Genomic DNA, 23,104 nt, shown 5'->3' on the forward strand with positions numbered 1-23,104 from the left:
GTACGGCCGGACTTCGCTACGGGTAGCTTAGTCGGGTGGCCCCCCCTAGACATTCTTGTTGAACTGGGAACGGTCTTGTTGTGAGACATCCACCTATCGTAAGTGGGTCGAGCATGCGTATGGTTACATTTGGGCAACCCCTGCATGGTGTACATCTTATCGATAAGCCGTGTCCGCGGTTATGGACGACTTGGAATTGTATAGCTTGATCATAGAACAACTTACACCGTTATCTTGTTGCTAATAATCTGCTAATAACTTGCATAGTAATATAGCATTAATACAACCGATACCTAATAAAACTTGTCCACCGTTGAGTGCCTTTTACATTGCCTCTTCGCTTTGTTGAAGGGGATATGTGTAATCGGCTGAGTTATGTTTGTGTAGTATTTATCTGTAACCTTATGCGCTCTCTTATCTTCTCTGATTAGACGGATGTTGTAGCGTGTCTCTATTGGTTATAGTTTTGCTGCCGCTAAACCTACCATATAGCCCCAGGTGATATATTCGCCCGGCGAGCATAGCCATTTCTAGTCTCGCTAAGTACGTGCCGGAGTTCGTTCCTTGGTACTTACTCTCGCCTTTTCTATTTCTCTTCTGTTTCCTCCCTTTTGTCGGCAACCGATGGTCCGACTTCGACAGGTACAAGATGACGACGTTAGCAAGGTTACCCTACCGGCTTGGCCTGGGCAAGGTTATGGACGCCACTGGTTATCTTCAGGACTCTTAGTCCAATTTGTATCTTGTCCGTACTCGGACATATTTGATCTTCTGTACGATTCAGATCTTTGTATTGTATAGTTGTATCTTGACTCGTTAGAGTCTTTGTTGTAATATATGTCTCTTGTGGGCTCTATTGTAATCCTATTGTAATGTTACCGCTCGTGTTAATTCCTCTGGCATCATGTGTGTGATTCATCGCACACGTCGTGTCGGAGGGCGTCTCAGAATCGATATCGTGCGGATTTCGGCGGGATCGCTGGAATCCTCAGGATACCGGTTCCGGGGCGTCACATGGGCCATAGATACACCAATTATACACAACCATTTAGACCAGGGCTTCAATCTAGGAAAGACAACCACCAGGTAAATTAGTTGCAAAAATAGTTGTCATTTCAGCACATACCCAGTGCTCCTTGGTTTAACATTCATTTGGTTTTTCTGTGCAGCCAAACAGGCACAGTGAGTGCTCCTCCACCTTTGCACCAACAGTTCCTGCTGCCATTGCTCCTCCATCAGCACCAAGGACACCTCCAAGTGCTCCTCCATCAGCACCAATGACAGCTCTAATAGCTCCTCCAACAACTCCTGCTACAAGTGCTCCAGCAGCTCCAAGTGCAAGGGCTCCTCCATCAAGAGCTCCAAGAGCACCAGTAACACAAGGTCCTAGACCTTTCTCTGCACCAAAGTCTACTGAAGCACCAGCAACTACAAGATATGGTAGGAAACGCAAGTGGACAACAAGAATGAAAGGATATCTCAATGCTGACAAGCATGATGCCTACAAGAAGTGAATTTGGTTCCAGACTATGTCCTACAAATAGCTTCAACACTACTTAAGGATTACAACACCATATTACAGTTCTCCAACAATCTCCTTCATCTTCAGAAGCTTGTCTTTGTTTTCATGAGCAACTTTCAGAAGGTCATACAGTGTGTACTCCCACGTCCTCTTGTTCTCTTTCGGATTACCTTTCTCCTCTATGAGCCCCTCTTTTTTCCTTAGCCCACTGATGCTTCTCCTCTTTGAGCTCCTATTTTTCCTTCTCCCACTGTTGCTTCTCTTCTTTCAGCTCCTCTCTTTCCTTCTCCCACTGTTGATTCTCCTCCTTCATGACAAACAGTGAAAAATTCAGTTCCATAACCTCAGCTTCAAGTTCAAGCCTGCTCATATAAAATATGTGGTCATTCTCTTCATTCATCTTCTTCAAATTTTCTTCCATCACTCTTTTCTGTGTATCTTTCATGAATTTATCCACATCATCCATCATGGAGTTTTAGTTATTCTTAAACTTGTTCCTGTTCTCAACCAACTCCTGCACCAATCTGGCATTCTGGATCCTCTCATCTATTCTTGTATTGCTAGACTCATGGTACACTGACCACAACCTTCCCAATGAGTTTTGAAGAGTAGGTGGCCACTCTTCATCAACCCAGGCCACAAACCCATGGTTAAACACCTGCTGCAAATATTGCTAGTTCATATCAATATATCATCCATTATATATAACACATCATCTATCAATTATGCAAATTGAACACCTATCCATAATCAATTATGCAAATTCAGCACATATGAATTATATCTACCATTACTGCAAATTCTCTGTTCTACCATCTCAATAAAAAATGGAACTATGGGATAGAGCAGAGGCAGAAGCTTATATGACCGATGGAGCACATGTAGAATATCATGCCGGTGTTTGTCCCTTCAAACGCCACACATATGTTTGGCTCCAAATTTTGCACGCGGCAACGCGGTCCGCCGATAGCTAATCCTCCAAATGTAATGTCCTCGCAGGTGAGCATAGTCCATGTCCGTCAGCTCCTAAATGACAAACATTTGCAAAAAAAAACCCGAGGTAAAATGAAGCAACGAAACAAAATCCCCAAATCGGAACCCTAGATCCAAGAAAATGAGAGAGAGATTGAAATGGCCGAGCTTACATCCAGCTGCTCCGTCGAGCTCTCGCCGTTGTTCCATCTTGGCATGGCGGCGCGAATGGCAGCGGCGGTGGAGCCATAGCGGCGCAGCTCCGACAGAGAGAGAGAAGTGAGAGTAGGGAGGACGGTTGCGACTGAACCAGTTGTCTTCCAAAACGCATGCTTAAACGACCAACAAGTGGGTAGGACCCACGAGCCATCAATGACACCCATCAAACAGTTTCCACGTCAACTATGACAGTGGGCCAGCCCTGGCAGAAATCATGTCAATTCGAGTTCAGACAAGGTCTAGTGCTATTTGAGAAAACCTCGTCAAAATCTGGTGGTTTTTTTCTCCCGCAACACAAACTGGTACCAAAATGAAGCTTTAGCTGCGAAACTGGAGGTTCTATGCTAACAACTCGCACACCACTGTGGGATAACGTTGCATAGAAAACAAAAAATTTCCTACCGCGAACACGCAATCCAAGCCAAGATGTAATCTAGAAGATGGTAGCAATGAGGGGATTATCGAGTCTCACCCTTGAACAGATTCCAAAGCCTACAAGATGAGGCTCTTGTTGCTGCGGTAGACGTTCACTTGCCGCTTGCAAAAGCGCGTAGAAGATCTTGATCACGATCCCTCCGGCGCCACGAACGGGCAGCACCTCCGTACTCGGTCACACGTTCGGTTGTTGATGAAGACGACGTCCACCTCCCCGTTCCAGCGGGCAGCGGAAGTAGTAGCTCCTCTTGAATCCGACAGCACGACGGCATGGTGTCGGTGGTGGTGGAGAATTCCGGCGGAGCTTCGCTAAGCGTGCGGGAAGTGGAGGAGCGGGGCGGCTAGGGTTTGGGGAGAGGGGGCGCCGGCCATCTAGGGGGTGCGGCCACCTTGGTGGTTCTTGGGGTGGCCGGCCCCCTCCCCTTGGCCCTCATTATATAGGTGGAAGCCCCAAGTGTTGGACTACAAGTCTCCGAATAAGACCCGAACCCAAAACCTTCCATGTGATAGGGAAACCTACCCAAGGTGGGAATCCCACTTGGGGTGGGATTCCCCCCTTCCATGTGGGGGGTTGGCCGGCCCCCATAGGGGGAGTCCACTTGGGACTCCTCCCCCTCTAGGGTTGGCCGGCCATGGAGGTGGAGTCCCTTTGGGACTCCGCCTTCCATAGTGGTTTCTTCCGGACTTTTCTAGAACCTTCTAGAACCTTCCGGATCATTTTAAATCTCATAAAATGACTTCCTATATATGAATCTTATTCTCCGGACCATTCCGGAACTCCTCGTGATGTCCGGGATCTCATCCGGGACTCTGAAAAAATATTCGAACTCCATTCCATATTCAAGTTCTACCATTTCAACATCCAACTTTAAGTGTGTCACCCTACGGTTCGCGAACTATGCGGACATGGTTGAGTACTCACTCCGACCAATAACCAATAGCGGGATCTGGAGATCCATAATGGCTCCCACATATTCAACGATGACTTTAGTGATCGAATGAACCATTCACATACAATACCAATTCCCTTTGTCACACGATATTTTACTTGTCCGAGGTTTGATCATCGATATCACTTCATACCTTGTTCAACCTCGTCTCCTGACAAGTACTCTTTACTCGTACCGTGGTATGTGGTCTCTTATGAACTTATTCATATGCTTGCAAGACATTAGACGACATTCCACCGAGAGGGCCCAGAGTATATCTATCCGTCATCGGGATGGACAAATCCCACTGTTGATCCATATGCCTCAACTCATACTTTCCGGATACTTAATCCCACCTTTATAACCACCCATTTACGCAGTGGCGTTTGGTGTAATCAAAGTACCTTTTCCGGTATAAGTGATTTACATGATCTCATGGTCATAAGGACTAGGTAACTATGTATCGAAAGCTTATAGCAAATAACTTAATGACGTGATCTTATGCTACGCTTAATGGGTGTGTCCATTACATCATTCATACAATGATATAACCTTGTTATTAATAACATCCAATGTTCATGATTATGAAACTAATCATCCATTAATCAACAAGCTAGTTAAGAGGCATACTAGGGACTCTTTGTTGTTTACATATCACACATGTACTAATGTTTCGGTTGATACAATTATAGCATGACATATAAACATTTATCATAAATATAAAGATATATATAATAACCACTTTTATTATTGCTTCTTGGGCATATCTCCTTCAGTCTCCCACTTGCACTAGAGTCAATAATCTAGATTACATTGTAATATACCTAACACCCATGGCATTCTGGTGTTGGTCATGCTTTGCCCTAGGGAGAGCTTTAGTCAACAGATCTGCTACATTCAGATCAGTGTGTACTTTGCAAATCTTTACTTCTCCATCTTCGATGTATTCGCGAATCGAGTGGTAACGCAGCTTGATATGCTTCAGCCTCTTGTGTGACCTTGGATCTTGTGCATTGGCGATGGCACCCATGTTATCACAGTAAATGATTAATGGGTCCAATGCACTAGGAACCACACCGAGCTCTACAATGAACCTCTTCATCCATACCGCTTCTGATGAAGCCTCTGAAGCCGCTATGTACTCTGATTCTGTTGAAGACTTCGCCACCGTGCACTGCTTCGAGCTTGCCCAGCTTACTGCAGCACCATTCAATATAAACACGTACCCAGACTGTGACTTAGAGTCATCAGGATCAGTGTTCCAACTTGCATCGGTGTAACCATTTACAACGAGCTCTTGGTCACCTCCATAACAAAGAAACATATTCTTAGTTCTTTTCAAGTACTTCAGGATATTCTTGACCGCTGTCCAGTGTTCCATTCCTGGATCACTTTGATATCTGCTAGTCAAACTAACAGCATGTGCTATATCCGGTCTAGTACATAGCATGGCATACATGATAGATCCTACTGCCGAGGCATAGGGGATATTACTCATCCTTTCTCTTTCTTCTGCCGTAGCCGGTCCTTGAGTCTTACTCAAGACCTTGCCTGGTAACATAGGTAAGAACCCTTTATTACTTTCGTCCATTCTAAACTTCTTTAGAATCTTGTCCAGGTATGTACTCTGTGATAGCCCTATTAGGCATCTTGATCTATCTCTATAAATCTTGATGCCTAATATATACGATGCTTCACCAAGGTCTTTCATTGAAAAACTGTTATTCAAATAACCTTTTACACTACTTAATAGTTCTATATCATTCCCAATCAATAATATGTCATCTACATATAATATCAGGAATGCTACAGAGCTCCCACTCACTTTCTTGTAAATACATGCCTCTCCATGACACTGTATAAACCCGAAGTCTTTGATCACCTTATCAAAGTGTCGGTTCCAACTTCTTGATGCTTGCTTCAGTCCATAGATTGAACGCTGAAGTTTGCATACTTTGTCAACATTTTTAGGATCGACAAAACCTTTGGGTTGTACCATATACAACTCTTCCTCAATGTCTCCATTAAGGAACGCCGTCTTGACATCCATCTGCCAAATTTCATAATCGAAAAATGCAGCTATTGCTAACAAAATCCTCACAGATTTTAGCTTCGCTACAGGTGAGAAAGTATCATCGTAGTCAACTCCTTGAATTTGTCGGAAACCCTTTGCGACAAGTCGAGCTTTATAGACAGTAATATTACCATCAACATCTGTTTTTCTCTTGAAGATCCATTTATTCTCGACAGCCTTTCGGCTATGAGGTAAGTCTACCAAAGTCCATACTTTGTTATCATACATGGATCCCATTTCGGATTTCATGGCTTCTTGCCATTTGTTGGAATTTGGGCTCATCATCGCTTCTTCATACGTTGCAGGGTCCTCATCATTGTTATCCACAATCATGACATTTAGACAAGGATCATACCAATCAGGAGTGGCACGCTCCCTTGTCGATCTGCGAGGTTCAGTAGTTTCCTCGTTCGAAGTTTCATGATCATTATCATTAGCTTCCTCTGTTGCCGGTGTAGGCGGTACAGGTACAACTTCCGATCGCGCTACTACGATCAACGAGTATAGATTCATCAATCTCATCGAGTTCTACTTTTCTTCCAAATACTTCTTTAGTGAGAAATTCTTTCTCAAGAAAGGTTTCGTTCTTAGCAACAAAGATTTTGCCTTCGGATCTGTGATAGAAAGTGTACCCTATAGTTTCCTTAGGGTATCCTATGAAGACGCATTTCTCCGCTTTGGGTTCTAGCTTGTCCGGTTGTAACTTCTTTACATAGGCTTCGCAACCCCAAACTTTCAGAACGATGACTTAGGTTTCTTATTAAACCATAATTCATACGGTGTCGTTTCTACGGATTTTGATGGTGCTCTATTTAAAGTGAATGTGGCTGTCTCTAATGCATAACTCCAAAATGATAACGGCAAATCAGTAAGAGACATCATAGAACGAACCATATCTAAGAAAGTTCGATTACGATGTTCGGACACACCGTTTCGTTGTGGTGTTCCCGGCGGTGTCAATTGTGAAAGTATTCCGCATTTCTTTAAATGCATGCCAAACTCATAACTCAGATATTCACCTCCACGATCAGATCGTAGAAATTTATTCTTCTTGTTACGTTGATTTTCTACTTCACTTTGGAATTCCTTAAACTTCTCGAAAGTTTCGGATTTATGTTTCATGAAATAGATATACCCATATCTACTCAGATCATCTGTGAAGGTTAGAACATAACGATAACCACCGCGCGATGCTACACTCATTGGTCCGCACACATCGGTATGTATGATTTCCAATAAGTCAGTAGCTCGCTCCATCATACCAGAAAATGGAGTCTTAGTCATTTTTCCCATTAGACATGCTTCGCATCTATCAAGTGACTCAAAGTCAAGTGATTCAAGTAATCCATCGGTATGGAGTTTCTTCATGCGTTTCACTCCAATATGACCAAGACGACAGTGCCACATATAAGTAGAATTATCATTCAATTTAATTCGCTTAGCATCAATGTTATGTATATGCGTATCACTACTATCGAGATCTAACAGAAATAAGCCATTCTTTTCAGGTGCTCGACCATAAAAGATATTATTCATAAAAATAGAACAACCATTATTCTCAGACTTGAATGAATAACCGTCTTGCATTAAACAAGATCCAGATATAATGTTCATGCTCAACGCGGGTACAAAATAACAATTATTTAGGCTTAAAACTAATCCCGAAGGTAGATGTAGAGGAAGTGTGCCGACAGCGATCACATCGACTTTGGATCTGTTTCCAACGCGCATCGTCACTTCATCTTTCAGTAGTCTTCGTTTATTCTTTAGTTCCTGTTTCGAGTTACATATATGAGCAACCGAACCAGTATCAAATACCCAGGTACTACAACGAGAACCAGTGAGATAAACATCTATAACATGTATATCAGATATACCTTCTTTCTTCTTCTTGACAAGGCCGCTCTTCAGATCAGCCAGATACTTGGAGCAATTACGCTTCCAGTGTCCCTTCTCCTTGCGGTAATAGCACTCAGCATCAGGCTTAGGGCCGTTCTTAGGTTTCATAGGAGGCGTGGCAGCTTTCTTGCCACCCTTCTTGAATTTTCCCTTAGACTTGCCCTGTTTCTTGAAACTGGTGGTCTTGTTGACCATCAACACTTGGTGCTCTTTCTTGATCTCAATCTCAGCAGCTTTTAGCATGCCAAAGAGTTCAGGTAACTCCTTGTTCATGTTCTGCATATTGTAGTTCATCACAAAGTTCTTGTAACTTGGTGGCAGTGATTGAAGGACATGATTAATCCCCAGTCTATTAGGAATCACTATTCCCAAGTCACTGAGTTTCTTTGCATGCCCGGTCATGGCGAGCATGTGCTCACTAACGGAGCTGCCTTCTTCCATCATGCAGCTGAAGAAATGTTTCGATGCTTCATAGCATTCCACGGCCGCATGAGTCTCAAAAATAGCTTTCAGCTCTTTCATCAACTCATGAGGATCGTGGTGCTCAAAACGTTTTTGAAGATCGGATTCCAGACTGCACAGGATGGCACACTGAACTTGAGAGTACCGAGTTTTCCGAGTCTCGTAAACAGCTTTTACTTCATCGGTTTCAGTTTCTGCAGGAGGGTCACCTAGCGGTGCATCAAGCACATATTGCAGATTTCCGCCAGAGGAAGATCCTCACATGACAGAACCAGTCGGTGAAGTTGCTACCGTTGCTCTTAAGTTTTTCTTTCTCTAGGAACTGGTTAAAATTGATTGGGGACGCGATCTCTACAACATATATTTGCAAAAGTTTAGACTAAGTTTATGACAAATTGAGTTCAAATTTTTATTCAACATAATTAAAAATCTAGGTGAACTCCCACTCAAAACAATATCCCTCGCATTGTCTTAGTGATCACACGAACCAAATCCACCGCACCTAAGTCCGATCATCATGAGACAAGGTGTGATTTCAATGGCGAACACTCAAAGTGTCCATCATATCAACCATATGATTCATGCTCTACCTTTCGGTATCACGTGTTCCGAGACCATGTCTGTACATGCTAGGCTCGTCAAGGCCACCTTAGTATCCGCATGTGCAAAACTGTCTTGCACCCGTTGTATGCACTTGTTGATTCTATCACACCCGATCATCACGAGATGCTTCGAAACGACAAGTCTTGGCAACGGTGCTACTAAGGATGAACACTTTATTATCTTGAGATTTTAGTGAGGGATCATCTTATAATGCTACCGTCGCGATCTAAGCAAAATAAGATGCATAAAAGGATTAACATCACATGCAGTTCATATGTGATATGATATGGCCCTTTTGTCTTTGCGCCTTTGATCTTCATCTCCAAAGCACGGACATGATCTCCATCATCTTCGGGCATGATCTCCATCATCGTCGGCGTAGCGTCAAGGTCAATGGCGCCGTCTTCATGATTGTCCTCCATGTAGCAACTATTACAACTACTTTGAAATACTACTCAACATGAAATTTAAAGACAACCATAAGGCTCCTGCCAGTTGCCACAATACAATAATGATCATCTCATACATATTCATCATCACATTATGGCCATATCACCTCACCAAACCCTGCAAAAACAAGTTAGACGTCTCTAATTTGGTTTGCATATTTTACGTGGTTTAGGGTTTTCGATAGAGATCTAATCTACCTATGAACATGAACCACAACGTTGATACTAATGTTGTCAATAGAAGAGTAAATTGAATCTTCACTATAGTAGGAGAGACAGACACCCGCAAAGCCTCTTATGCAATACAAGTTGCATGTCGAACGAGGAACAAGTCTCATGAACGCGGTCATATAAAGTTAGTCCGAGCCGCTTCATCCCACTATGCCACAAAGATGCAAAGTACTCAAACTAAAGATACCAAGAGCATCAACGCCCACAAAACCATTGTGTTCTACTCGTGCAACCATCTATGCATAGACACGGCTCTGATACCACTATGGGATAATGTTGCATAGAAAACAAAAATTTTCCTACCGCGAACACGCAATCCAAGCCAAGATGCAATCTAGAAGACGGTAGCAACGAGGGGATTATCGAGTCTCACCCTTGAAGAGATTCCAAAGCCTACAAGATGAGGCTCTTGTTGCTGCGGTAGACGTTCACTTGCCGCTTGCAAAAGCGCGTAGAAGATCTTGATCACGATCCCTCCGGCGCCACGAACGGGCAGCACCTCCGTACTCGGTCACACGTTCGGTTGTTGATGAAGACGACGTCCACCTCCCCGTTCCAGCGGGCAGCGGAAGTAGTAGCTCCTCTTGAATCCGACAGCACGACGGTGTGGTGTCGGTGGTGGTGGAGAAATCCAGCGGAGCTTCGCTAAGCGTGCGGGAAGTGGAGGAGCGGGGCGGATAGGGTTTGGGGAGAGGGGGCGCCGGCCATCTAGGGGGTGCGGCCACCTTGGTGGTTCTTGGGGTGGCCGGCCCCCTCCCCTTGGCCCTCATTATATAGGTGGAAGCCCCAAGTGTTGGACTACAAGTCTCCGAATAAGACCTGAACCCAAAACCTTCCATGTGATAGGGAAACCTACCCAAGGTGGGAATCCCACTTGGGGTGGGATTCCCCCCTTCCATGTGGGGGGTTGGCCGGCCCCCATAGGGGGAGTCCACTTGGGACTCCTCCCCCTCTAGGGTTGGCCGGCCATGGAGGTGGAGTCCCTTTGGGACTCCGCCTTCCATAATGGTTTCTTCCGGACTTTTCTAGAACCTTCTAGAACCTTCCATAGAACCTTCCGGATCATTTTAAATCTCATAAAATGACTTCCTATATATGAATCTTATTCTCCGGACCATTCCGGAACTCCTCGTGATGTCCGGGATCTCATCCGGGACTCCAAACAAATATTCGAACTCCATTCCATATTCAAGTTCTACCATTTCAACATCCAACTTTAAGTGTGTCACCCTACGGTTCGCGAACTATGCGGACATGGTTGAGTACTCACTCCGACCAATAACCAATAGCGGGATCTGGAGATCCATAATGGCTCCCACATATTCAACGATGACTTTAGTGATCTAATGAACCATTCACATACAATACCAATTCCTTTTGTCACGCGATATTTTACTTGTCCGAGGTTTGGTCATCGGTATCACTTCATACCTTGTTCAACCTCGTCTCCTGACAAGTACTCTTTACTCGTACCGTGGTATGTGGTATCTTATGAACTTATTCATATGCTTGCAAGACATTAGACGACATTCCACCGAGAGGGCCCAGAGTATATCTATCCGTCATCGGGATGGACAAATCCCACTGTTGATCCATATGCCTCAACTCATACTTTCCGGATACTTAATCCCACCTTTATAACCACCCATTTACGCAGTGGCATTTGGTGTAATCAAAGTACCTTTCCGGTATAAGTGATTTACATGATCTCATGGTCATAAGGACTAGGTAACTATGTATCGAAAGCTTATAGCAAATAACTTAATGACGTGATCTTATGCTACGCTTAATGGGTGTGTCCATTACATCATTCATACAATAATATAACCTTGTTATTAATAACATCCAATGTTCATGATTATGAAACTAATCATCCATTAATCAACAAGCTAGTTAAGAGGCATACTAGGGACTCTTTGTTGTTTACATATCACACATGTACTAATGTTTCGGTTAATACAATTATAGCATGACATATAAACATTTATCATAAACATAAAGATATATATAATAACCACTTTTATTATTGCCTCTTGGGCATATCTCCTTCAACCACACACACCCACACAACGCTCTCTCCCACCGCCACATCGAACTCAAATGTATCTCGTACACCGTGGATTTTTTCAGGGTTGACATAGAGCGGCGTCACGGTGATGGAGTCAAGTGGTCTTGTGTATTCAGGCTCGATGAGGACCACCAATGCCATCGCATCGTAGCTCTGCACGACATCACGTTCATGGAGCCGAGCAGCTTCATAACTCTGAGCTTCATCAAGAAACAACAGCATCTAGGACGTGTTTGGTGGGTTGCACCCTCTCCAGCAAGGCCTTGGAGAGATGGAGTTGGATCACGCCCTGCTCGCGCCCACGTCGTCTAGTTCCATCACACACCCACACAACGGATCACGTCTCGCTCGCATCTGCTGCCACATCGAACTCGAACGTATCTCGTAAACCGTGGGCTTTTTTGGTGTTGGCATCTAGGTTCAAAGCGGCATCACGGTCATGGAGTCAACTGGTGTACCGTCTTCAGGCCTGATGAAGGCGACCAATGTCGCCACACCGTAGCTCGCGCGACATCACATTCATGAAGCCGGCGGTGCCATGACTCTGAGGCTTCATCAAGACACCGCAACATGAAGGCTCCACATGGTATCGTGGCAATGATTGTTTCTGGTCATAGTTACTACCTTTATAGTGGGCAGTAACTTATATGTGGTGTCATACATTGTGTCATTTATTATGTTGTAGACTCATCTTGCCTTGGGGTATGTGATGTTATGGTAACATAACTAGTTACCACATCACTCTCTTTCTTCATTTATAGGCATATCATGTCACCAAAACACCTTGAGATGTGTGATGTTACTAGCCATGTTACTCCCACTATGAACAGTCTAAGGGTTCATGAAGGAGAGCACATTGTGGCAAGCGAGGCTTTTGCTTGGTACTTTCTTAGGCAGTCCCCCTAGCTTCAGTTTTGATGTATCAATTTTACGTTGTGGTTAGTTTCCTTGCTGACGATGTCATTGATGCCATGATCAAAACAACATTTGAGTGGATGTATCTCGAGTAACGTAGTAGCATGATAAAGTGGCAGAGGGTGTGTATAGTGGCATTATGGTGAATGTAGTCATACACTTTGCAAGTATTGATACAGAGGGTGATTTTAAAATAGGTTTGGAAACCTTATTTGAGCGCAACCTATACTCATATGTTAGATAAGCGTAAGGAGGATGCAGTTATCAACTTGGGTCGTACTTCTAAGGTTTTTGCCTAAACACCTCCTAAATGCCAGTTAGAGTTGTTTGATACTCGTTGGATCAACAACTAGAACTCCCACAAAAAGGTCTTGTAATTTCGGTCATCACCCTTTCATTGTGTCAAGTTAGATGTGAATGAGCTCCCACTCATTTGGAAGTTTATAGGCAAGAGATTCTTAACAAAAATACTAATAAAAACTTAAAGTAGAGAGAGTAGTCCACGGTGGACTAGCCCAACTGTATTCTCTCCAGATAAATGTTGTTTTATCTTTATCTTTGATCTTGTCTTTTAAATTTTAAGTAGTTATTTTTAGGGACCATTTATTTTCATTATGTTCTTATTCAACTTGGACTAACATGTTTTTGATTTTTCTTGACTTGGTACTATTTTTCTTGGTCCACATGTGGATGTTGCCGACACACTTTTGTAGTGTACTATTCATGCCTTATCCCTGAAGTCGTGGATAGGGCATAGGCACCTTCGTCCTTATATGGTGGTGTTAAGACTTAAGAGTGCAGGAACCAAACCGATATTCACATTTGGTTCCCCAATCAGGTAATGTGCATAGGTATTAGGGAGAGGGTACGGTTCCTTTATTTTCCCGGTTTGTTATAACCAAGGTTCTATTTCAACATCATATGATGTGCTACTGCTAGTTGCAGAAAGAAGGATCTTGGAGCTGAGGGACGAGCTTCAATCATCTCCCATCCTTCAGATAGTACTAGCTCTGTTTCAACAAATAAGTCTTATTTTTAAAAGTCAAATTACGTAATGTTTAAACATATTTTTAGAATAGATTTTTATACAAAATCAATATCATTAGATACATCATAAAATGTATTTTCATATGAGACGTGTATATATATATGATTCTAGTTGTTGATGGTTTTTTTTAAAAAAGTTTAATCAAAATTTACTTAGCTTGACTCTAAGAAAAAAGACACCTTATCTATTACTCCCTCCATTCAAATGAACAATGCCTTTTCTAAAAAAATCAAGCCAAGTAAAATTTGATCAAACTTTTAGATAAATATATCACCAAATATGTTATTGTACAGATATCATATGAAAATATGTTTCATGATGTATCTAATGATTATATTTTTAAATGTTTATATCTTTTTTCGTAAAAACTCGATCAAGTTTCATATGGTTTGGCTTTTGAAAAAGTTAAAGTTTTATTCGTTGGAACGGTGGTGGTTGAATGGAGCGAGTAGGTCTCATGATATGGAGTGGAACTTATATGATCGGTACTCACTGACTCTTTGAACGCATCCTCTTTGAATTTTTGAGATATGCCCAGGGGTGGAGATAGGGAGGGGCGAGCACGGGTCAAACACCCCCAATGCATCGCCCCCCTCAAGGAAATACAATAGACCCAGTATAGAATGTGTATACGTATTGCCCTAATATTCGCATTGATTGCCTAGTTAGTTTCACTTTTTTCGATAAAGGAAAACATATTGATATATTGTGAAGAAGTAAACATAGAACTATAGGTTGCTTATCAATTTTAATGTTTGGGAACATTTCTATTCACATAGCACTATTGGTTTTTTGGCAAACATATGGTGATTTTATATTTTGATTTAGACTTCGTGACCGCTCGCCCCCCGTACTCAAATCCTGGCTTCACCGGTGTAGCGTGGATATGCCGCGCGGGGCCACTCCCACATGAAAGAAATTCAAGAGAAATCAGTGAACATGCTAAAATACGGCAAATAGACGTATACGAATAATGTACACGCGCGCGTACATAAACGCGGGAACCGACAGTAGTTTTTCTGGTGGCCGGCGAGACACACGCACATCCATGTCGATCGCGGCCCAGCCTAGCCGCCGGCGGCTTCCAGTTCCAGGATGCGCTTGATCTGCGCTCGCGCGGGGCGCGTTAGCCGGTCCGGGAACGCGACGTCGAACCTGATCCTGAGGCTCCCGTGGCGTCCAGGCTCGCGGGCGATGGGCATGCCCTCCATCGGCACCACCAGCTCGTACCCCGGGCACACCACGGGGCCGTCCTCCTCGCCGCCGCCCACGTCCACCGCCAGCTCGCGGCCGTCGAGGGCGGCCAGCACGACCACCGTGCCGCCCAGCGCCTCCGCGAGGGTAACCCGGGCCTCAGCCAGCAGGTCGTTCCCGTCACGGCGGTACACGTCGTGTGGCCTCTCGTCGACGACGAACACCAGGTCGGCGGGGAGCTGGTTCCACTGCTGGTTGCCCTTGCCCGGGAACGTGATCTTTGTGCCTTTCTTCCACCCCGGCTTCACCTCGATCGACAGAATCTCAGACTCCGTCTTCATCCTCCTACATGCCCAAAATTGATCAGCATCGGTCGAACTGATAATTAAACAAAACATGCTGTGGATTACCCGGTGGCGTCGACGACGTTCCTGGAGATCTTCATCTTCTTGGTGACGCCCGTGTAGAGCTCCTCCAGGGTGCACGCCAGCTTGCTCTCCACCGGCGGCGGCGCCGCCATGGCCGCCGCACCCGCGCCGACGCCCTGGTCGTAAGGCCGGCCGAAACCGCCGTCCCACGCCGTTTGCTGCTGCTGCTTGGCGCGCGTGTTGTTGCTGTACGTGAACGGGGTGCTTCCAAAGAACTCGGCAAAGATGTCGTCGACGCTACCGCCTGGCTGCGGCGGCGGGTCCTTGAGCCCCTCCTCTCCGTACTGGTCATACACCGCCCTCTTGGTGGCGTCGCTGAGAACCTGATCCGATCCGATCCACAGAAACAAAGCCGATCAAACATTTGCAAGCGAATGCAGATTGGTTCAGAATGCATGGACAGGGCAAGCAACGGATCGGACGCACGTTGTAGGCTTCGGTGATGTCCTTGAACTTGGCCTCGGCGTCGCTCTTGCCTTCCGGGTTCTTGTCGGGGTGCCACCGCATGGCCAGCCGGCGGTAGGCCCTGCGGAGATCATCGTCGGTCGCGCTCCGGTCCACATTCAGGATCTCGTAGTAGTCCAGTGATCCCATCGTCGTGGACAACGATGAAGATGCATGACAGAACAACTAGTTCCCGATCAAGAAGATTGTGCCAGCACGGATCGATGTGAACACCAAGAGAGGTATGGCGATTGCCAGTTGGTTGGTTGGGATGGATCACCAGAGGAAATGGGAGATGAACAAGACCAATGCTCGCATCAAAGATCGCCACAGGAAGACGAGGCTCCGTAGCTTGAAAGCGCACAACATTTGAATGGCATCTGATCAAGGAACTCGACCAAACAGGATTTGAATTGAACAAAGGCAGCGCCCTGTTTACTTACACAATACAAATTAAGGCACTGACCAAATGAGGACGGGAATCGGGAGCATTTCCAGTCCTGTTCTCTCCCTTCTTTTTTTGGAGGATGTCAAAGAATAGGAGAAGAAAACATCATGTGCTCCTCTTTTACATGGGTATGATGATGACTGGGAGCTGCAATTCTCCCGTGCAAGGGGGCTCCTGCGCAAGAGCCGTCAATCTGGTGCTTTTAGATCATGTCACGATATTTTATCAAGTTTCATTCCGTTTGTGTAAACTGCAGTGTTCTCAGTATTTCAGACCTGCAACCAAATCAAATATTCTTTTTCAACCTAACCAGATTAGCAGAACGATTTTCTCGTTGTCTTTTTAGAGCACAATATTACTGCGGGGATGAAAAGAGCAAGCAAGTGCACGGGTGGATAATGACTAATCTCTCTGTATTCGAGATTGCAGACTGAGAACGCAACTTGTATCAACAGTATCCCTATATCACATCCATGTGATACATTTTTACTGTAAGGCTCCATATATATATCAACAACCCAGCAGTGTTTCTCGTAATAACTACTAATAAACCAATCAAGCTCCACGGTCCATAAAACAGAATGCAGTTCAATTAGCAGTGAAAGAACACAATCAGCTGGAAGGTTATGACCACATTCCTACAACAGATTTGGAAGAAGAAAACACTGATGCATAAGTAGGAAAAAAAACTCTACCCACAAGTGGAATTCTTCAGCCAATGATGATATACTATGAAGAAGAATATTATCTAAGCACCGTGCCGTGTCCATCTGTATGGCCTTCAAATCAATTGATCTACGTTGGTATCAGGTGATAATTTCTGTGATACATTGCATGTACAAGGAGAGCCCACAGGCCAGCTGACACTGTTCACTGGAGGTGTCCGTTGCCATTTTGTTTGGCAGACCCCGTTGATCCGTATTGGCCGTTCTGTTTGCAGGGGTCGGCTGATCCATATCCGCGGTGGCCGTTTTGCTTGATGGAGTCAGCTGCTCCGTATCCATTAGGGTTCTTGCTAGCCCAGTTCCACTGGTCCCTACACATCTCGTCGATGCCATATTTCGCTCTGGAGGAAGAAACAGCGTGGATGATATAGAAGAAAGGTATCGTGACCTCATGACATAATTATGAATTGATGTAAGACTTACTTCCAGCTCAGGTCCCTCTCTGCTTTGGTAGTGGATGAAAACAGAATCTCTGCATCGCCAGGGCGTCTTGGGCCAATGATCAGAGGAATTTTCTAACAAAGTATAATAAAATACAAGTAAATATAAAGGGTAACAGAAGAAACAAATAAATATAAGCCTTGCTTGAACGGCAAGGAAGGGCCAGGTTGGAGGAAGCATTTTGTAATAAAGTACTGCACAGTTCCTGAATGACAAACATAGGGAATCTAGCTAGTAGGAATAACTAGTTATGAACATCTAATGCGTCATATAATTTTCATGTGTGACCTTGATTAGAAAATACCCCTGGCCCATGTCATACATAGGTATGGAGTCTTCAAACAAAATCCACCTAGCTAGTAGGAAAACATAGTTCTAACAGCACAAAATATTTCTCTGTATCTGGCTATACCTTCCCAGAAGCCTTCTCAAAGGCATGAACAATCTCCAGCACTGATGTCCCTTTTCCAGTTCCAAGGTTGTAAGCTTCACATCCTGCAAGTAGTATAAGAACTTAAGGCACAATTTAAATAGCTAATAGATAGATACAGCACTAATGACCACCGGAAGCACGAGAACTTAAATGGACTCGACCAGATAGAACTCAATGGCCAAGGAACATACAATAAACAAAAGACTTGCTACATCTGGCAAGAACACAACTGAAATATTGTGCAGAAATCTGAGGTCAAGATTGAAGTGTGACCTATGCTAGAGTTTTCGAAAAGCTTCTGCAGTGCAGCAATATGTCCATCAGCAAGGTCGACCACATGAATATAATCTCGAACCTGCAAATTGTGCAAAGTGTAGTTAAAGACAGAACACCTCCACAATACACGTAAACCACAGTTACAACAACATGATGAAATATCTTCACCGCTCAAAATGTTCACTATAAACGACTATGGAAATAAGAAGCTAGCAATAACTTGCATTGTCAGACAGAAACATGTATTGAACAGATCACGAAGAGTGCACATACATAAATATAACATATTATTACAACCAATATAGGTTACAATTGGTTGTAATAACATTGTATATTACGGGATGGAGGGCGTATGTTCTATTGGAAGGATGCGTTTCTAATCTCCAGTAACTGAATGAGTGGCTTTCAAGGAGAAACTTGGATTCAATTCATTCTTGGAACTCAAGTAGTTTGGCACATGGTTTAGATAAAGCTATTTTATGGGTTGCGCACTTGTCTACAACTAAAAGCAGATGCTAACAGATCTTGGCAAAGCACTGCTACAGACAAATAAATAGAATTACAGCAGGTGTAAATGACAAGCAACTGTACATACAACATGACAAGAATAATTACCCCAGTTCCATCTACTGTTGCATAGTCATTCCCCAATATAGTCAGAGCTGGCCTCCTGCCAACTGCAACTTGCTGAACATACGGCATAAGATTATTGGGAATTCCACATGGGTCTTCGCCAAGGTATCCACTCGGATGAGCCCCAACAGGATTGAAATACCTAAGTAGAACAATCTTCCATTCTGGATCTGTACGGTAGATATCACGGCAAATATCTTCAACAACAAGCTGCAATCCATTTATTAAAACTTTCTGTCAGTTTAGTGATCTTATGAATGTACTACAAGATACAGATGTAGAAAATTGGCATTCCTCGGACCTTGGTTTTGCCATATGGATTGTTTGGAGTCAGAGGAAACTCTTCTGTGCAGGGTGAGTTCTGGGGTGACCCATAAACTGCAGCTGACGATGAAAACACCAACTACAACATTTGAACACATGCAGAAAAAAAGAGATACATCATGTCAGTACCAAAGATAATTCTTTAACCAAGTAGAGCTTACTGCAAACAGTGAAGTGCTAAATATTCAAAGCTGTGATCACACATACAGCGGCCAGCTGGTGCCAAAAATCAATAGTAATAAATTTTCAGATGGACCAGATGGTCCAATCAGGGTATATTAAAAACAGGTTGCAGCACAGATTAAATCAGAATAACAAGGAACCATACAACCACAATGAGTTTGCTAATGAGAAATAATGAGTAACGCATGTTCACTATACCAGTGAGAGCAAAGAAATGTCCACGCTCCCGCCAGTGCACACAACACCCATCGTCAAACAGAATTAGTTAGAAAGATGCATCACCCAATGTGATAGGACATTAGCATGAATTAGAAAGATGCATCACTCTGTAAATATCATCTACTGACATAAAAATTCAAACAGAGACATCTTAACATAGTGTACCAATTACTAAGGAGCTCTAGTGAAGTAGTCATCAGTTCATATGGTACAACAAAATCTAGAGAATGAGCAAATAACCCAATAACTTTTGTTTAATAGAAAGCAGCTTAGAATATAAATTATGCAACGCGAACACTCTCAAAGTAATGACTTAAGTTGGAGGTATAATAATGCATGTGTACAAAATCCCAAAAGATAAATACCTTTTTACATCCATGAGCAGACATAACTTCCAGAAGATTTACTGTGCCATTAACATTGTTGTCGTAATAAAGCAATGGCTTTTGCACACTTTCACCCACAGCTTTTAGTCCAGCAAAGTGAACAACAGCATCGAATCTGAAAAGCAAGGAGTCTTGACAGTAAAGAGCAAGTAATGGCAATGAAAGTGCCTTTGCACATAAGGAAAGTATTCATACAAAGCAAAGATACTATAACTACCAACCAGTATGCTTGCTTTACCTTGTTGAAGCAAAAACATTTTCCAGTGCTTCCTTGTCACGGAGATCAATCTGCGGAAGCACAAAAGTTAGTTACATTGGTATTTTACATTCATGTTCACGACATTGACAGCTATTTTGTAGCACACAATCAGACAACAATAATGGAAGTTTCAGACAAAAGCCACATGTCATGTTATAGGAAAAGCAAAACTGGATGACAAGATGATAGGCTTTTGCTGCATGAAATCATCCGTATAACTCTGCCAAACAACTATTAAAATTGATCTGAATGCAGTACCTTACTCCACCAAACATTCGAGGTCCAACTTTAAATGACTATTCTGAAGTGTTTGTGGGATATATTTTCTTAAACAGTTTTTTTTCATATACAGATCATACTAAGAGAATTTTTTTACTCTGGTCAGGCAAATTAGAAGAACAATCAACAACCATAAACTGATGAACGGAGCATCTACCACCAAATAAGCAACACGATTCCAATTATGTCACCGACTAATTGACCCCAACACAAACAACAACGAAGGTACGGGTTTCTGTATCTATAAAGCATGTACCCTGATTTCATCCAAAGATACAGAATGGAACAAACAGGTACTGTACATGGGGGTGCTACGCTGTCCTCCAAATGGAAGGTTTGTGAATCTTTAAGAAAAATGTAGTAGTTATTAATTGCTACGAGAGAGGTTCTAATTATGATACTTTGTTTAATTCGCACGATTGCTCTTTATTTTAGAACCTCATATTAACAATGCCCCACAAAAAGGATTCAGATGTGCTTTACTTATGAGAGAGGCCTAGGATATCCTCGTTTTTAGGCTTGGGTACCTTAAGCCCATAACCAGCATCAAGAATTCTCTAATCACGTGAATTACTCAAACTTTTCTGTGCGTAACCAACAAAATCACACATAAATCTGTTTCGCGATGATACATGCATGCAAATACATTAAAAATACCTTACAGCTGTCAATGAGTGTGTATACTAATAGTTAGAGAATATAAATAGGATCTTACAAATTACCACTTTCCCATTACCATGAAAGGAGAAAGCCAAATATTTATTTTTGCCGACTTATAATTAGCACCAGATTTTTTACATAGGTAATGGTATTCCACTTACCTCCAATATATAGAGAGCTAAGGTTAAGGAAGGTATGAGCATTAAAAAACTCAGACATTTTATAAAAAAGTCAGAGGCATCTATTCTATTAATTGAAAAGGAAGGTATTAGATGTCCAGTTGTCTCCTTATTAAAATTAGCCAACTGTTCCGTGAAAAGCTGGTAGTGCCACCAAGGAAAAATTGAATAAACCGGTGTGAAACAATGGTATGACATGAGAGCACCAATTTGACTAGTGTGATGCATGTATGTCGAGTCCTCAACCAATCCCATTCCTGCAGCTAACTGCAAACTTTGACAGCTGCAATTCAAACTCAGCCCACACCTAATCAGTTACCGACCAAACTCCGACATCTGAAGTGAACCACATTGTTTTTCAGAAAGGGATAACGATGATGTTTCATAACTAAAAACTATAAAATCATTGACACCCAATGTTTTGTGCTTGTAAAATTTCAAGCAAACAAAAGATGCAAACCTGGAAAATTTATGAGACAATTTTTTTGGGCAGCCCTTGTGTTTCTGGATAACTAACCCCAATCTACAATAGTATCAAAACTTGCAGGCAAAAAAGAGGGGAAATAACCTTCCAGGCAAATGAAATGGTCAAGGAGAGGTACCACAGCAGCAAATTCTTTCTACTGCCACTAAATGCAACAATTCTCCATGGTACCCAAAAAGGCAAAAAAACACTTCGTAGCAAAACCAAAAATCCATGAGAAGTGCAAACGTGGCATACACTCCAGACACCAGACGACCACGCCGCTAGAGGTGTTACCCAATTAGCACTTGACCGCGGTGCCTCCTCAATTAGCCTCGTGTTATAAACAGAAATAAACAAAAAAGGAGCGGGGGGAAACCGACACACCGCGGAGATCTAGGTGCGTCCAGATGCACCACATTGCGGGATAGTAGAAAGGGAAGGGATTCACCAAGAAGTGTAGGTTTTATTAGGGTAGCGTGTTCGTTCCCCCTCACCTTGTGGAAGGAGAGGTTCCGCGAGTGGTCCCCGGCGAGCGCTGCGACGCGGCGGACGGCGAGCTCTGACGAGTTGTTGAGGTTGTCGACGACGACGGCGCGGAAGCCGGCGAGCAGCAGCTGCAGCACGGCGTGGCTGCCGATGTAGCCGGCCCCGCCCGTGACCAGCACCGTCTTGACGGCCGCCGCCCCCGCCACCGCCTTCTCCACCGCCATCAGCAGCAGCCGCCCCGCCCGCAGACCGCCTCCTCGACGAGAGCGCGCGGATCTGGTCGGGCGGGCGGGAGGACGCGTGGAGGCCTGCGGGTTTGGAAATGGGGAAGCGAAGGTCCGGGCAGGGCAGGGGGAGGTGGCTAGCTAGCTAGGCGTGCGAGCGAAGCAGCACTATGTATGAGCTGTGTTGCGTGCTACTAGTAGAGGGTAGAAGAGGGCAGCACGACGGCGGTGGGGACCACGGCGCAGAGGCTGCGGCTGCGGTGGCGCCGCTGGAATTTGTCGGTCTCCACGCGTGGGTTCGTGGCTGGTCACCTGCTGCGGGTCGTGTTCGTTCGCGCCATTGGAGGAGGGGCCCGTACAGTACAGCCGTTTGTACTGGTGCTAACGACATCTCCAACGGTGTGATGCATTTCGGACACCTAAAATGTCTGCGGACGTCCGTTTGTATCACCCGTCGAACGCGTAAATGGTCGCGCGTCCGTTTGCGTCTAGGGCTGGCTCCAGCGGGGTGACGTATTTTTGGCGCAGGCCAGATTTCAAAAAAGAGAAACTAGCGTTAACTTTGCACGAAATTACAGCCGCAAATTGAGG

The 23,104-nt window shown here is 43.9% G+C and overlaps 2 protein-coding genes across 2 annotated transcripts; both read right to left on the bottom strand.

The window, feature by feature from the left end:
* Positions 1 to 14,760: 14,760 nt before the first annotated feature.
* On the bottom strand, positions 14,761 to 16,497 carry LOC127300862 (uncharacterized). Its single transcript, XM_051331058.2, has 3 exons — positions 15,875 to 16,497; positions 15,431 to 15,771; positions 14,761 to 15,365 (listed from the first exon to the last, which is right to left on the bottom strand). The coding sequence occupies exons 1-3, from the start codon at positions 16,040 to 16,042 to the stop codon at positions 14,894 to 14,896; spliced, it is 981 nt and encodes a 326-aa protein (XP_051187018.1). The 5' UTR covers positions 16,043 to 16,497; the 3' UTR covers positions 14,761 to 14,893.
* A 415-nt stretch (positions 16,498 to 16,912) lies between these two features.
* LOC127300861 (UDP-glucose 4-epimerase 2) lies at positions 16,913 to 22,662 on the bottom strand. Its single transcript, XM_051331057.2, has 9 exons — positions 22,298 to 22,662; positions 20,199 to 20,248; positions 19,940 to 20,075; positions 19,150 to 19,251; positions 18,831 to 19,058; positions 18,213 to 18,294; positions 17,919 to 18,001; positions 17,489 to 17,580; positions 16,913 to 17,406 (listed from the first exon to the last, which is right to left on the bottom strand). Exons 1-9 carry the CDS (start codon positions 22,511 to 22,513, stop codon positions 17,211 to 17,213), a joined length of 1,185 nt encoding a protein of 394 aa, XP_051187017.1. The 5' UTR covers positions 22,514 to 22,662; the 3' UTR covers positions 16,913 to 17,210.
* Positions 22,663 to 23,104: the final 442 nt, after the last annotated feature.

Source organism: Lolium perenne, chromosome 7 (genome assembly GCF_019359855.2).
Source record: "Lolium perenne isolate Kyuss_39 chromosome 7, Kyuss_2.0, whole genome shotgun sequence".
NCBI lineage: Eukaryota > Viridiplantae > Streptophyta > Magnoliopsida > Poales > Poaceae > Lolium > Lolium perenne.

Excerpts from the sequence above, each read along its gene's own strand:
- LOC127300862 (XM_051331058.2), bottom strand. The coding sequence starts at position 16,042 with ATGGGATCACTGGACTACTACGAGATCCTGAATGTGGACCGGAGCGCG. Across the intron at positions 15,772-15,874 it reads ACATCACCGAAGCCTACAAC|GTTCTCAGCGACGCCACCAA; the intron begins GTGCGTCCGATC and ends GGATCGGATCAG. Across the intron at positions 15,366-15,430 it reads AACGTCGTCGACGCCACCGG|GAGGATGAAGACGGAGTCTG; the intron begins GTAATCCACAGC and ends TTGGGCATGTAG.
- LOC127300861 (XM_051331057.2), bottom strand. The coding sequence starts at position 22,513 with ATGGCGGTGGAGAAGGCGGTGGCGGGGGCGGCGGCCGTCAAGACGGTG. Across the intron at positions 17,581-17,918 it reads TTGAGAAGGCTTCTGGGAAG|AAAATTCCTCTGATCATTGG; the intron begins GTATAGCCAGAT and ends ATACTTTGTTAG. Across the intron at positions 17,407-17,488 it reads GAGAGGGACCTGAGCTGGAA|AGCGAAATATGGCATCGACG; the intron begins GTAAGTCTTACA and ends TTCTTCCTCCAG.